At 48.8% G+C, this 15,779-nt stretch overlaps 1 protein-coding gene across 1 annotated transcript in view; it reads left to right on the forward strand.

Moving 5' to 3' along the window:
• The window catches only part of LOC142774289 (phospholipid-transporting ATPase ABCA3-like), a 73,192-nt gene that overhangs the window by 29,572 nt on the left and 27,841 nt on the right, over positions 1-15,779 (forward strand). The window contains exon 9 of the mRNA XM_075874684.1: positions 15,034-15,162. Coding sequence (XP_075730799.1) covers positions 15,034-15,162 — 129 coding nt within the window. The remainder of the gene's footprint in view (positions 1-15,033; positions 15,163-15,779) is intronic.

Genomic DNA, 15,779 nt, shown 5'->3' on the forward strand with positions numbered 1-15,779 from the left:
GCTGCTCGACGCCAAGTATAGGCATAATTGCTGCCATGTACACTTTCACGAATGTCACTGAATGCCAATTGCTGCACTAGACGTTTGAGTTCTCTGGCATTCCAGTTTGACTGGCTGCGACCCGGACCTCGAACGTCTGCGTGTGAGTCTAAGACACAATTGAAATCCCCTAAAAGTACCACGTGCTGTGAATTTCAAAGGAACGCATCAAGAGATTGGAAGAACGCATCAGAGTTCACGGGCGCCGCTGGGGAATACACGGCAACAAACCTTATTCTTAACAAAAAAAGGTGCAGTCCAACGCCAGCACACGTCTCAAGGCATCGAAGCAAACATGATGGTCACGCAAAAGACCTCGGTTAAAAATGATGACTCTGACGCCAGTGTAACGCGTGCTGGCGTACGAAAAAAAACAATCAACATTGAATGTGCGCTTGAAAGCGAGTACATCAGGAAGCTTGAAAAAATTTGTTTCTTGCACGAACGGCAAACCACAGTGCACTGAACGCGCGAGAGCCAATACCTCAGTCTGTTTTAGAGGCGAAGCTCCTTAAAGTGGCACCTGTTCGTCCCTCGTAGTAGTCGTAGTCGTTGTTGTAGTCTGTAACCAGTCTTACATTTTGACACTGCAAGGTGGTGCTGGTGAGAAATTTCTCCTGTGCGTTGTTGAACAATCAAAAATTCGCGGCATGCGCGTTAACTAAAAGCCGAATTTTCTTGTCTCTCATTCACCATTAGCAGCCATTGGCATGTACATTGAGCACTAGTAGTATAAAACTAGTATAGTGAATTCGAGGTAGTTAAAGGTGGGAAGTAGATACAAAGTGCAAGCCATAAGAAAGTAAAAGCCGAATTCTCCTGTCTCTCATTCCCCATTAGCAGCCATTGGCATGTACATTGAACACTATCTGACAAGAAAGGATTGCTACGTTCTACTCGCTGGGCGTAACCTCCTTGGTTTTAGAAAGGTTTAGTGAGCGTTGGGCCGCAGTGCCATGAATACAGTGAACTAGTATATACCATGAACTCGAGGTGGTTAAAGGTGGGAAGTAGACACGAAGCGCAAGCCGTAAGAAAGTGTGCGTGCGCCACCTCTCGTTTAGTCCTTGGAATGTCTGCAGGGTGGCGGTGCTTCTATATGGGGAATATATGATGAAAAGATGCGAGATGGTGGTATTTGGAGTGTTGAATAGATGGACGAACGGACACACAGACAGATGCATGGATGGAGGCACGGATGGCTGCATGGACAGATGGACGCACGGATGGACCTCTCGTTTTGTCTTCGGAATTTCCGCTAGATGGTGGTGCTTCCGTATGGGGAATATATGATGAAAAGATGCAAGATGGTGGTACTTTGAGTGTTGAATAGATGGACGAACGGTCACACAGAAAGATGCATGGATGGATGCATAGATGGCTGCACGGATGGATGGACGCAAGGGCGGATGCATGGACGAACGCAGGGATGGACGCACAGTTGGACGTGCGGATGCACGAAAAGACACGCGCACGGATGGGCGGATTGACGCAAGGACGGTCACACAGACGGACGCATGGCTAGATGAAAGCAAGAACGAATGGACGGACGGATGCTTTGCCCCACTCTCCATCATTCACCCCGTGGATATTCTGCCATTTTTTGTGGATTGCGGAACCTTGAACGTTAAAAGTAATAACGTCTAGACCACGAGCCATGGGAAAAATTAAAACGTAATATAGAATCACACAAATGCAGGGGTACCTTTAGCAGGCACGGGAGCCGGTGCCCCGGGAGCGGCTATACGTCTAGACCACGAGCCATGGGGAAAATTAAAACGTAATATAGAATCACACAAATGCAGGGGTACCTTTAGCAGGCACGGGAGCCGGTGCCCCGGGAGCGGCTGAGTCATTTTTTACGGCCAGGTGATCCACCGGAGGCTCGGGGCTTCCACGACCACGTCGAAGTCTGCAGGGGACTTCTGTCTCTGTTAGGGGCTTCTGAGTCACTAGCAGATATCCGGTGGCATTTGGCGTCCGGGTTCTTGATCGAGGATGGTACAAAGGCGTCTACACAGTCCTGTCTTATGTCACTGGGGCTGGTGTCTTCGTCAATTTGTAAGAACACCTCACTTGTGGGACTGTCGGAGTCCTCAGAGATGCAGGCGTCGTCGTCTTGAGATGCAGACTCCCCATGACACCTGAACTTGTGGTAGATTGAGCAGCCACGCGAGGAGCGTCAGATGCAATATTTCCATTTGAGACGCCTTCGTCACGCGGTACCTTGTCTTACGAGGGCTTAGCCTGCGATTCCTCAGAAATGGCTACAGGACGCGGGGAACTTGAGTTTTCAGAACGTGGAGTAATTACCAGGTCCAGAATCGTTGGGGACGCAGTGGGCGTTTGGTGCAGCGTCGCGATTGGCGCACCTTGGTCGTGGTCTTTTACCGCGGTTCCCGTTGACGAACCATCGCACCTGTTCTTAGACGGCGTCCCTGGCTGAAGTAGAGGGAAATCCTTGGACTCCGCCTCGGAATACGACGGCCTGATGGTGCAGGTGACGGTGGCATGCGGGTACCCACAATGGCGACACGGCAGCGAGCAGCCTTTCTCGTCGTGGCCATAAATGCCGCACCTTCCACAAAACGGAGCTGTGCAGTTCTTGCGGAAGTGCCCACTGCCTCGACATCGATGGCACACTCGCTGGATCTCTTTCTAGTCACAGGTCACTCGATGACCTAAGACGTTGAGGTAGTTGGGCACCGGTGATGATGCCTTCATTTCCATGCGAACGTATCGCGTACCAGTGGTCAAGGTTGGGTGAGATCCCATGACTCCTCAGGTTCTATGCATTACCTTCCCGTAGGGGGACAGTGCTTGTCCGAGGACTCCACTTGGGACGCGGCACGGCAGGAACAGAACAGTTACCTGGGTGACTTGAGGACTGAGGTGTATGATGGCGACGCGCTCTCCTCGGATGGTGAGGTGTGAAGCGTCCACGATTTGAGCCAGGGCGGCTTCGCTGTTTACGGTGACTTGATAATTCCGGCCTCTGAAGTGCTGGACACAGTAAACTTCTTCGATTCCTACGATTGAAGACGTCGCGTGAACGACGTCTCCAGGACTTGCCCCCTCAGGGACGATGACGTCGGTGGCTGGCTTGCCTTGATGGGCGCCCACCAGCCTAAGGACGCCCTGAAACTTGCTGCTTAGCCCTCTGCCGATGGTCCAAATGCCACTATATGCCAGCGTACTCCTGTAGCTATCGGGTCAACAAAATACGGATTGCGCATCTTTACCATTCCTTTTACTATTCGCCTTTTGTGTTCACAAAAATGTTTAACGATTTCGAGTACTTCGTACTCAACCATGGGAAAGCACTGAGCCATCCCGCTAAAACCAAGGAGGTTACGCCCAGCGAGTTAGAACAGGGATGTTTATTGCAAACTGGTAACAACATTTCAGGTGAGTACAACTGTCTGGTGTAACAAAATTACTTCAGTGGCGTGTGCAAACAAGAAAACATAGACAGGTTGTAACACACAGCCCTTCAATATTCTCACAGGTCACACTGTTTAGAAAAAATTTATTGCCACAAACGTCAATAATACTCAACAGAACATTTCCGTCTTAGGCATACTCTAACGATGATGACAAGACAGACGTCATTTACATGAACATGGACATGAGATGACGTTGAAAAAACATGTACATTCGATGGTTCACACAAACACAACCACAAAATACTTCAAGGTAAACAAGAGACAAATAAAACATAAATATGTACATTTTGCATATTTACATGTTGGCATGCCATTTCTGCCGGCGCATCGACAGATCAGCCTACCAATACCAGGCCGGCCGAAAGACAAGTTTCACTCGTCCATCATAGACCGACACAAAAGGGCAAGACCAGTGCCGAAGAAATTCCTCTTCACCGAGGAAGAAGAGCTTCTCCGACAAAAAAGACAGCAGCTCCGAGTACAATCGTTCTAGGATCGGGTAGAGCGCGCGGCGGCGGCGGCCCGCTGCAACCGCCTCGCAGCGGTTGCACCAGAGGCAGAAAGCGCCGGCAACAATGAGAAGACAAGCGAAGCGGCCTCGCGAACAACGCCCAGAAGAAACGAAGCGATTTACTCTGAGGCAGTGAAATCCGGCATGTATGGCTCTCCAAAAAACGCGAGCAATGATACAATGCCTCAGAAAATGCTGATTTGTTTCCCGAAGGGAGCAGTTCGGACATGTTGCTGACTGGACTATTCTCCACCTTTCGAGGCGGTCGAGAGTGGGAAGTACACCCCATCCCAGGCGCCACATGAAGTCCCGAAGGTGTCCAGGCAGAAAAGAAGCCGTTAAGGAGCTCCAAGACACTCGTCTAGAGCGAGCACGGCGGGCTGGCGGGACCAACGGAAGCAACAAAGCAGCAGTTGTCTCAAATATGTGGTTGTTCAAAACATCTATGCCAGGACAGCTCGACTTGACATGGCGAAAAAATGCAACAGTTGTTGCATAAAACGCAGGAAGTGTTATTGACTGTGGCCCCCTGTTAAGTTGCACATTAGGCATCAAATGGCGAAGGTGAGTACCCAGAAAGTAATATGCAAGCGTTCGTGCGGGAGATTCCTCCCCTTGCACTAGGCGCAAAAGGAAACGCAGTGCCAGCAGCCGACAGCGTATGGACACTGAAGGGAAAGCAAAGCCTCCTTGAGCACGCTGCTGTCCCAGTGCCGTGCGAGAGACCAACTCAGTGCCACCTGACCAAAAAAAGGAACACAAAGCAGACTGCAGTGATCGCACGATACGTAAAGATGGTTGTACGACGTGAGAAAGGTACCAAATGCGACCGCAAAATACAGTCTGCGCAAGGTACCTCCGCTCAAGAAGCGGGAAGTCAAAATCCCGTGCATCCTGAATTTTCAGTCTTACTTCCTCGAGAGCGTTTAACCAAACAGATTCGCAAATGCCGTAGTGGTTGTATGAAATACCTAAAATACGAAGGGACGCGGCCGGCTGAATGGGAACACCGGCGCTAAGCCTGGAGTTTGGAGAGCCAATGAAGAAATACCGGGATTTGGAGATGTTCAACGCTGCACCTGAAATGTCGCCATACTGGGAAAATACATGCAGGCTGCGTGAAAGGCTATCTTCATCTGAAAGGTACAAGGTTATATCATCAGCGAAAGCTGTGACTTTCACGACACTGCTACCAGGAAGCGCAAGACCCCGGACACGTGAATCCGCGTCAAGAGCACGCAAGTATGGCTCAAGGCTGAGGAGAAATAGCACAGGATACAATGGACATCCCTGACGGACCCCACGTGTTATGGAAAAGGCAGCACTTTCCCAACCATCCAGAACTAGTGTGCTTTTCAGACCAGTGTACGTATTTTTAATCATTTCCACAAACGAATGAGAAAAGCCGAAGGCTGTGAGCACATTAAAGATATACGCGTGCTCTAGTCGGTCAAACGCTTTTTCTTGGTTCAAAGACACAAGGATACCACGTGCAGATCGTGACAAAGTATAAGCTATGATATCCCGTGTGGTATATGACAAGCTGTGTATTTCTCGTCCAAGCACTGATGAAGTCTGGTGATGACCTATTAGGGTGTTCAACAGACCCCTCAAACGTTGAACGGCTACCGCCGCGAATATCTTATAGTCAACGTTGAGGAGCGTGATAGGTCTCCAATCTTCAGGATTAACAGAGGAAGCATCACCCTTTGGAATAAGCACAATGCGTCCATCTCGAAAACTTGATGGAAAGACACCGTCCTCGTAGCATCGCCGGATTACCGCGGTAAATGTAGCACCAATCTCATCCCAAAATGTCAAGTAAAACTCAACAGGTAAACCGTCTGGCCATGGGGCCGTTCCACGTTTCATAGATTTCAGTGCCGCCTTTACCTCTTCAGCCGATGGAGGGATGTGCAGGCAATCCGCAGCTTCTTGAGAAATACGGGGCAAACTTCTAAGCATTGGCGGTGTTTCATCACAGTTAGTCCGCATGGCCGAACACGACATTGCTTCAAAATGCGCCAAGAAAACAGATCAATCACGCGTAGAAAGCGGCTGCGCAGGTGGTATTTGTGCTGTCATAGAGACAGGTGGCTCTGATTGCCCAAAAAGGAATGTCTCGCGTAGAGCAGCACCTCGGGATGTGCACATGGGTTGTGTCTACAGCGACATGCTGCTGCCGCCAGGGACGAAGCAGCAGTCAAGCGCTGAAAGCGTTCACGCAGTTCACGCTGCCACGCTCGCATCAGAGGAGAAGGCGTCTCGGCGCGCAAAGCAATGCGTAACTTCATCGCGGTATCAGCAAGCTCTTCAGAAACGCGTCGACGAAGCGAACGCCCCTCTACTGCGCAGCGCAGGCGCCACTGTGTTTTAAGCGCATCCCAATCTTCAGGACCAGACGCCGTGAGCGACACACGTATTGCGCGTGACAAATCTGATCTTGAGCGCGCGTCCTGCAGGACGCGAACATCAAGACGCCATGGCTTTTCTGGAAAAGAAAATGGAACTTCGAGCTTCAAGACAATAGGTCGATGATCAGATACGTACACAGGAGAAGGTGGGAAGGACGGAACGCATAAATCAGAGACAAACGCCTCTAACGCTCGTGGGATATAAGCCCGGTCGAGCCTGCTGGAGGATCGTCCACGTCGCCATGTCCAAACAAAGGTATTTCCGTGCACTACATTGTGCGCGTCTAGTAATGAAAAGTGGTGGACAAGGTGGCGAAGCTCGCGTGAATTCCAAGCAGACCGGCCCCAGCCAGGACCTTGTACATCGGTTCGCGTATTTAGAACGCAGTTGAAGTCGCCAATCAAAATGACATCACGACCGTCAAGAAAAAACACATCCAGGTCTCTAAAAAAGTCATTAGACTGTCCAGCTTGCGCTGGCCCATACACACACAGTATCCTTAATCTGAAAGAAAAGTAGCTACAGTCTAAAGCCAAAACCCTGCCCACGCCATCCTAAAAAGCATGATGATCCCTTAATAGAGCTCGGTTAAAAATAATAATACCTACTCCCATAAAACGAGATGTAGCAAAAGAGAAATAACAATCTAGGTTGAACTTTCGTTTAAAAGCAAGCACGTCGGATAGCGAGAAAAAATTTGTTTCCTGGAGGCACAAAACATCAAAATTTGCAGCGCGGGCGACACTAATCACTTCAGCCTGCTTTGCCGGACTGCGAAAACCCTGAACGTTCAATGAAATAATATGCAGTGTAGTAGCCATATTAAAAAAATTGCCCGCCGCTTCCCTCGGGGGAACACTGAGGAGGATGCGGAGCATATAATTGGTTAACGGGGTGTTAAAGTGCGACTTACTTGGGTCGATGGCTAAATTGGTTAACGTGGTTGTGAAATGGGGTGTTAAATTGCGACTTACTTGGGTCGATGGCTAAATTGGTTAACGTGGTTGTAGGAGGGGGTGTTAAATGAGTGAACACGTACACACGTATGCGAAAGGGCGGCGCTGGTCGAAGGGACGTCGATCATTGTGTTTGTGGATTCGTTGGAATTCATTTCACCGCGACCTTGGACGTCGACGCGCCGTACAAACCAACCGACGAGCGGCAACTGAGCGAGCGAGCGCCGACCTTGAGTATATATACAGCTCGACGGCGCATGCACTGTCAGCTGTTGAATGTTCTCGAAGCGCGACGCCACATGCGCGTCCACTGGAGAATCAGGAGAATTGTAGATGTCGAACGCGGTGTGTAGAGGAGGAAGGGTGCACAGATGGTGGAGGAGTGAAGCACGCGCGGTGTGTAGAGGAGGAAGGGATGCACAGATGGTGGAAGAGTGGGCGACGGCGCGACGGCGCATGCGCGTGCGTCAGCTGTCGAATGTTCGAGAAGCGGTGCGGACGGCGCGGATGGCGCACTACAAGGCGCGAGTATAAGATGCTTCCGCATCTAAAAGTAAAGACTAACCTGGACGCATAGTTCTAGACGGTGTCCTGGAAAGTGTCCAGGGGACACTTGCTCGACCAAATTACAACGCACTGTTCGACCCTCCAGAAGAGGGTCGAGGTTTTTTGGACCGTTGGGATTTACCACGGCCATCACTGCGTTCATCGGAGCAAGAGCTGGAAGTGTGCCCTCGCTTTGTTTCACGTGGAGCTCCCATTTCAACGTCAAAATCGGCAAGGCTAGACAGTCCGATGCTACTATCCAGTCCCAGGCTGAAGCCGTCTTTCGAAGACGTGTCCTGAGGAGGTAGGGACTGAGCCGCCGGCAAGCTTGGATCCACATTCTTGATGCTGGCAGCACTGTCCGCGTCTCGGCAGTCCCGTGTAGGCACCCTTTGTGTGGACGATTTTTTACGTGTACGACGCGATGTCGAAATGGTCGGAGCGGCCGCAACAGAAGAGGCTGTGGTGTTTTCGCCACTGTTTTCCAAAATAACAGGGGTCGTAGGGCCAACTCCAACAGCAGCAGCCTGATAACTGGGGTCATTTGTGCACTGAACATCAAGTGGCGTCAAAGAAGAGACGCCGACGCCGTTTTCAGGGCAGTGCGTTGCGTCTTTCGAAGCGCATGGTTCCTGCACCAGCGGGGAGGCCGACGCGCCAAGCGTCGCATCGACAATCGCGCTTTCGTTGTGTGCTTCGTTTGAAGGAACTTGTAGGGGTGAGGACAGCACAGCGTTGGTGACCTCCTCTGCGTCCCCCAAGTCGGTAGTTGGTTCAGTTGCAGGTGTCAGTGGTGGAAAATCACCGGCGGCAGCGTCTGAGTAAGAGCGGCGGACAGGGCAAACCACAGTTGGGTGGCCGTCCCCGCAGCGTCGTCATGGGCGGTCACATCCTTCATTAACGTGACCATGCACACCGCAGCGACCACAATACGGTGTTGTGCACTGGGCTCGTAGATGGTCCCCTGAGCCGCATCTTCGACATACACGCTGGAGACCACGGTAGTCAAACGTAGCACGGTGACCGGAGATGCGCAGGTAGTTCGGCACAGAATTAGCGGCGTTCATCTCCATTCGAACATACCGCGTTCCAGTGAGTACGCCGCGTCGCCCGCTCAACAAACCACTGGTGACAGTGAGCACCTTGCCATATGGGGATAACGCTTGGACGAGAGCTTCGTTTGAGACGAACGATGGCAGGAACAGGCAGGCGACGTTGGTCACTTGTGGGCCAACGGGAACGACTTGAACACGCTCGCCGCCAATCACCAGGCAGCCAGCATTGACGATTAGAGACATGGAGGCCATGCTCTTAACAGTGACTTGGAAGTTTCGAGCTCCCTGATGCTGCACGCAGTATACCTCTGAGAGGCCGACTATTGAGGCCGTCGCATCAACGACGGTCTCTGCACTAGTCCCCGTAGGGACAACAACGTCGAAGACAAGCGCCTTCGAAGGCGTCCAAGACGCGACGGGCACCATGACTCGTACTGACGGACGCCCCTGACGTAAAACGATCAGGGACGTCCTTAGCACTTGCAAACAGAGGCGAAGCTACGTCTACGTCGCATTTTTATTATTATTAATATTATTATTTATTATTATTATTATTATTATTATTATTATTATTATTATTATTATTTTATTACTCAACCATGGGAAAGCACTGAGCCATCCCGCTAAAACCAAGGAGGTTACGCCCAGCGAGTTAGAACAGGGAGGTTTATTGCAAACTGGTAACAACATTTCAGGTGAGTACAACTGTCTGGTGTAACAAAATCACTTCAGTGGCGTGTACAAACAAGAAAACATAGACAGGTTGTAACACACAGCCCTTCAATATTCTCACAGGTCACACTTAGTGTTAGATGGCTTCCGCTTTTGAGCGTCGAAGTCAATGCGTTCAAGCAGGAAGCATTTATTTGGGACGCCATGACCTGCCACCATTCTCAGGTACTCCTTCCATAATTTTACTAAACAATGATGGCAAGCCCTGGACAGCCTCAAGTTTTATGAATGGAGCAGAATTGCTTCACTGGCAGCGTATTTTTTATAAGGTAAAACGCTGATGTTAGGTTGTCGGAACATGTAATTCAGGTTTCTACGAATTGAATCTTTCTGCACTGCTGAGTCAAACTTGCGTAGGTTACTTCACGCCTTCATGGCATAATATTCTTGGTCGTTAGCGGCTTTCACTTTATCCCCTTAAAGACCCCATGAAGAGAGGTGTTACATAAGCGGGGAATAAACAGAACAAGAACAACGACGACAGCAACCACCACCACCAAAATCACCATCATGACCGCCATCACAACAACAACAACAAAGAATACAAGTTAGTTATGCGACAGAGAGCTAGCGATAGTTCCCGCACATACATATGGGTTTGTAATGATGGCAGTTCTGTGGGAAAGGCCATTCCATTGATATAGTGAGCAGGAAAAGAAGGAAGTTCAGAAGATAGGATGCGAAGAAGCTTTCTAACTAGCCTGCGTAACGCTGTCCCCCCGTACGAACGTGCCACGTGCCGCAGATGTTGGCGCAGTGCCAACCAGGTCCAAGGAGGATTAAAGAAAAATTGCTGAAGTGGAAGCTCCCGCAATGCTTTGCCAGCACAAGTGAAGCAAGCTTTTGTTACTGCTAAGATAACGGAAACATGCACTTTTCTGATAGGGCCCACTTAATGTTATGTAAAAGGTACGTTAGTTCTATATTAAAAGGTAGTTGCTCACGACAAGATAACACACAAAAACGAGTATGGGTGACTGAATCGTATAAGAACTTTGCCTCTAATTAGAGGCTCACTAAGGAAAACTAGTAACTGTAAGACGCACTTTGAGCACTATGTGACCCGAAAAAGTTCCCGCATTAAAATCGTTGGGCTTGCGAGGGAAACGCTTCATTTTTATCTTGCCCCTAGTAAGATGGGGGCCGCCACAGCCCCCATCTTGCCAGAGGAACGGCTTCACTTCTGCGCAATCATTTCCACTTAAACATTTTTTTAAAATCCTCTTTGAGTAGGTCAAGCCACTGCTGCGCAATGAAGTCACTGCCTCTCTCACCTGCCGCGCGCTCGCTGCGGCGCTCACAGCTGCCGCCTCGTCCAATCGCCCACAACACCTGCCGCGGCCACCGCTCGCTACACCACCGATTCGTCAGTTCACGCGCAATAAACCTGACGCTCGCCTAACGTACGCGTTGAAACATGTCGGTACGTGTCACCTACTAGACCTACGCCAGACATCGCTTCAAACGAATCTTCCAGCGCTCAGCGCAGCACCCGCGTTAGCACCGTTCAACCCGTGACGCCACCCGTTCGCAGCGCTGCTGATTTGCATCCCATCAGGGTTCCCTTCAGGGAGATGGTCTAATTTTTTAGGGGCGAAGCTCTTTACAACGGCTTTCGTTCGTCCCTCGTAGCCGTTGTAGTGTGTAACAAGTATAACATTTTTGACCTCCAAGGTAGTGCCGGTGGGAGATTTCTTCTGTGCGTTGTTGAACAATAAAAGATAGGGCTCAATGTACATGCCAATAGCTGCTAAGGGGGATGAGGGACAGGAGCGTTCGGCTTTTAGTTAACGCGCACGCTGCGATCCCCATTAGCAGCCATTGGCATGTACATTGAGCACTATCTGACAAGAAAGTGTTGCTACGTTATACTCGCTGGGTGCAACCTCCTTAGTTTTAGAAAGGTTTAGCGAGCGTTGAGCCGCACTGCCATGAATACAATGAACTAGTATATACCATGTACTCGATGTGGTTAAAGGTGGGAATTAGATACGAAGCGCAAGCCCTAAGAAAGTAAAAGCCGAATTCTCCTGTCTCTCATTTCCCATTAGCACTCATTGGCATGTACATTGAGCACTATCTGACAGGAAACGGTTGCTACGTTATACTCACTGAGCGTAACCTCCTTGGTTTTAGAAAGGTTTAGCGAGCGTTCGGCCGCAGCGCCATGAATACAATGAACTAGTATATACCATGAACTCGAAGTGGTTAAAGGTGGGAAGTAGACCCGAAGCGCAAGCCGTAAGAAAGTGTGCGTGTGCCACCCCTCGTTTAGTCCTTGGAATGTCCGCTGGATGGCGGGGCTTCTATATGGGGAATGTATGATGAAATTATGCGAGATGGTGGCATTTGGAGTGTTGAAAAGATGGACGAACAGACGCACAGACAGATGCAAGGATGGACGCTTGAACGGACGCAAGGGCGGATGCATGGACGAACGCAGGGACGGACGCACGAACAGACGCACGCACGGATGGGTGGATGGACGCATGTACGGTCACATAGACGAACGCACAGACGGAAGAAAGCAAAAACGAATGGACGGACGAATGCTTTGCCCCACTCTCCATCATTCACTCCGTGGATATGCTGCCATTTTTTTTTTGTAGTGTGACCGCGTGCCTTGGCGACTTTCAAGGCTTGCGGTTGTGCGGCGAGATACGCAGGCTGTAGGAGTGATGAAGTCGGGGTGGTTGCGCGTGATTTTATAAAACTTAAGGAATATTTTAAGGTATAGTTGCAATAGATAAACATCTTACCTTCTACTTCCCAATTTCTTGTCTCACAGAAGTTAACACTCTCTGGAAATAACAGAAAGCTTTCGCTGACCAACGCCTGTTTTCTTGTTTTTTTCACACACAATCTCCTTGTGAAATCCGCTTCCACATGAATTTGTTGACTGTTGCAGTGACACATCGTTCAGAGACGTATTGTTTCACCCATACCGCCATCTTTTTTTCTGTTCTTCTGTTATTATTGTTTGCATAGCTAGCGTTTTCACAAAACCATATGTTACCCTGTGTATTTTCTCATGCAGTAATGTCTTCGAATGCTAAGAGTGTGTTGAATAAATAAATGAATAAATTAATAGATAGATAGATTACAGGTGTGTTGAATAAATAGATGAATAACTTAATAGATAGATAGATAGATAGATAGATAGATAGATAGATAGATAGATAGTGACAGGCTTGCAAGAGTCAATGAGGATCACTTTTTTATTATTCTTGATGCCCTCATGTTATATGAATAGGATGACTGAATCAATTTCACCGGCTGATATTATGCTGCCTCAAAATATTCATGAGATATACTTATCGAGGGCTCGAAATATCGTTGACATATTATAGCTTTGGTCGTATGATTAATTTCTATGCTAAATATTTTAGGGATTGGGGCATGCGAGGTATACAAACGATGTTTTCGTAGTCACGATTGTTTTGTTAGCAACTGCAGCTACATTCGAAGCATGTGTGCATCACTACATCCTCATTACACACGTCGCAACGTGCTTGACCTGCTTGTCTGCATATCTGGACTTCGTTACGTCATTAGATTAAGGGTTTCTGTCGAGTCAAAAATGTTGTAAAAGTGATTCTTATGCCAAGTCTCTAACATCGAAAATGTTGACAAATCGGTCCTGCGGTATACTGCCAGGTGGAGTTTGCTTCGTGGAATCGAAGAATCACCTCGTTGGTTTGTCGCACGAAGCTGCAAAAGAAACAGTGGCTCGACCTAGGCGTTGAAAGCTCGAAGAGATGTCCGAGATTCCGGAATTCATGACGTGATTTAGGCTCCGAAATCAATACCGGCGCATATTGAGGGCAAAAACAAAGCCTTCCAGATGGCTTCCTGATGTCACCGGAGCGTATTTATTGTGAAGACCACCCACAAGGTTGTCGTTGTTGATCGATAGGTGAAGCGTCAACCTAAAGTGATTGCTATGACTGTCGAGTGTCATCGAGCTGCTGACGATACTCGTGGAAGGCAGAAGTATCTTTTTAGCGGGAGTTCTTCAAAGCCTACAAAAAACCTCACTGTGGCTTCCAGACTACCATCCATATATCCCGCGCTCGCTATATTTAACCTTTCACTTTATCTAGCATTGATTTTCGTTCTATTGGTCGACAGCTGGCATCGCATAACCAAACTCTGACGTCACAAATGCAGGATGGTCCACATCCAAAATGTCGCACACTCAGGGCATTGCTCGGTAACGAATAGTAAACTTTTGGAGCTCACTTGTAGGAAAATAAATTATTTGTTCACGTATACTGTTCAGCATGGATCCTTTAGAGTACCACGTATGTCAGTGGTCATAAAAACTGGCCGCGTGTCTATGTGTTTCCCTGCAAATGAGGTCGAAAAACGATAGTGTTCTTTCTAGAGAGAGTGAATAAAAAATTTCTTTGACGTTCTGCTTGAGAAGATCGCTGAGTGCTGCGTGAGGTATGGCGCCATCTGACAGTAATGTGAAAAAACGAAAGTTTTTTTTTTAGAATGGAGAGATGCTGGAAGGTGGCAGCACCATGTCGTTTTAGTGAAGCGTAGGAAATAGCCGTTTTTTAGTTGATAGCGTGGCATTGTCAGCGCAGTGTAATAAACACTGCAGTCTACTCGCTCTCTGTGTTTCGTGCCAACCGGTTGTGCCCCCGCGATCTCCGACGACAGCGCAGCTCTGGTCGACTGGGCTCGCCCTACGCCATCTCCTGACGCCGAAAAGAGCTCTCGCTAAGTGGTGCCCCGTCCACGGACTCCTGCGACCGTGTCCATCTTTCCTATATCCTAGCCCAACTTTCGATTCTGTTCCTATCTCCTCTTTACTTCCGTCGTTTTCTGTCGTTCGCTGTCCGTGCGCCTCGCTCTCTCCTTCCTCTCTCTATCTGTTTACCTTTTAATACTGCCCCTTTAATCCCTCCTTACCCCCCTTCCTCGTGAGCTACTGCTGAGGTGTTGCACTCTGATGCAGAGAGTTACGGGGCTCACTTTTTTCTTCTTTTCTCTTTAAGAATAACATAAGAATGACGTATATACGCAATTTCCAAAGAAACACACTATACCTAATACTTATGTACTCATGTTGCGCCTGAAGTATGTGTAATATTTGTATTTGATCCTACACTACATCCAGCTGACTACATCCAGATGCGTGGGCGTTGAGTACGGGCTTTAATTTTCGCCGGTTTGGTGAATCGTTTGACAGACGCGAACAAAAAACATACCAAAATTTTTGCGTGGAAGCATCCTAAGAAAGGCTATCATCTCTAAATAACAGTACCGCAGTTACTTATTAGTGTGCATAAAGAGTTAATACGCTAATCACTGTCTCGCAGATGAGTTACTGGCAGCCACAGCAAGTCCAGTACAGGCGCCGTATCAACCCGCTGGAGTACTACGACCCTCGCTTTGAGTCTGCGCCCAGTTACGTCAAGTCCGCCTTGGACATCGCGGATCTTTCAGTGGTGAGTCTGGCCGGCTCTTATCTTGTCACGTATAAAGAAATGCGTTGCGGGACTAGCCAGTTCTTAATCTCAAATGTTGGATAGCGTGGTTTGGAAACACTAAAATGAACGAAGGAATTCCGACCGCGGACGCCACATTTTTGGTGGAGGCGAAACTGCTCAAGGCCCCCATATGCATAGATTTAGTTTGTAACTATTTTCAAAGAACACCAGGTGGTAGAAATTTATGGGGCCTTTCACTGAGGCATCCCTCATTATCACTTCTGCGCATCAACACGTTAAACCGCAGATATTATGACAAAGAAAGAACATTGGTGTACAGGAGAAGTGCTTGTCTTGGTGCAGCAGTGCTCTCTTTATTGCAACTTGAGCAATTATACAGGCACTTGCGACCACCGGCATCACCGTTTCTGTCACCGTCATGTTCTTAGTCCAAGTTGATAACATTCCCCCGTGCATTGTATATTCTAACCGCGTGTAAACGAGCGTGAGTGCAGGTGATAGATAAGGCAGAAGTAGAACTTTGATTGAAATCCGTCAGCCCATCTCCGTCATTCTGAAAGCGCATGCAAACCCCCCCCCCCCACTCACCCACCCACCCACCCACCCACCCACCC

This window comes from Rhipicephalus microplus, chromosome 10 (genome assembly GCF_043290135.1).
Source record: "Rhipicephalus microplus isolate Deutch F79 chromosome 10, USDA_Rmic, whole genome shotgun sequence".
Lineage (NCBI taxonomy): Eukaryota > Metazoa > Arthropoda > Arachnida > Ixodida > Ixodidae > Rhipicephalus > Rhipicephalus microplus.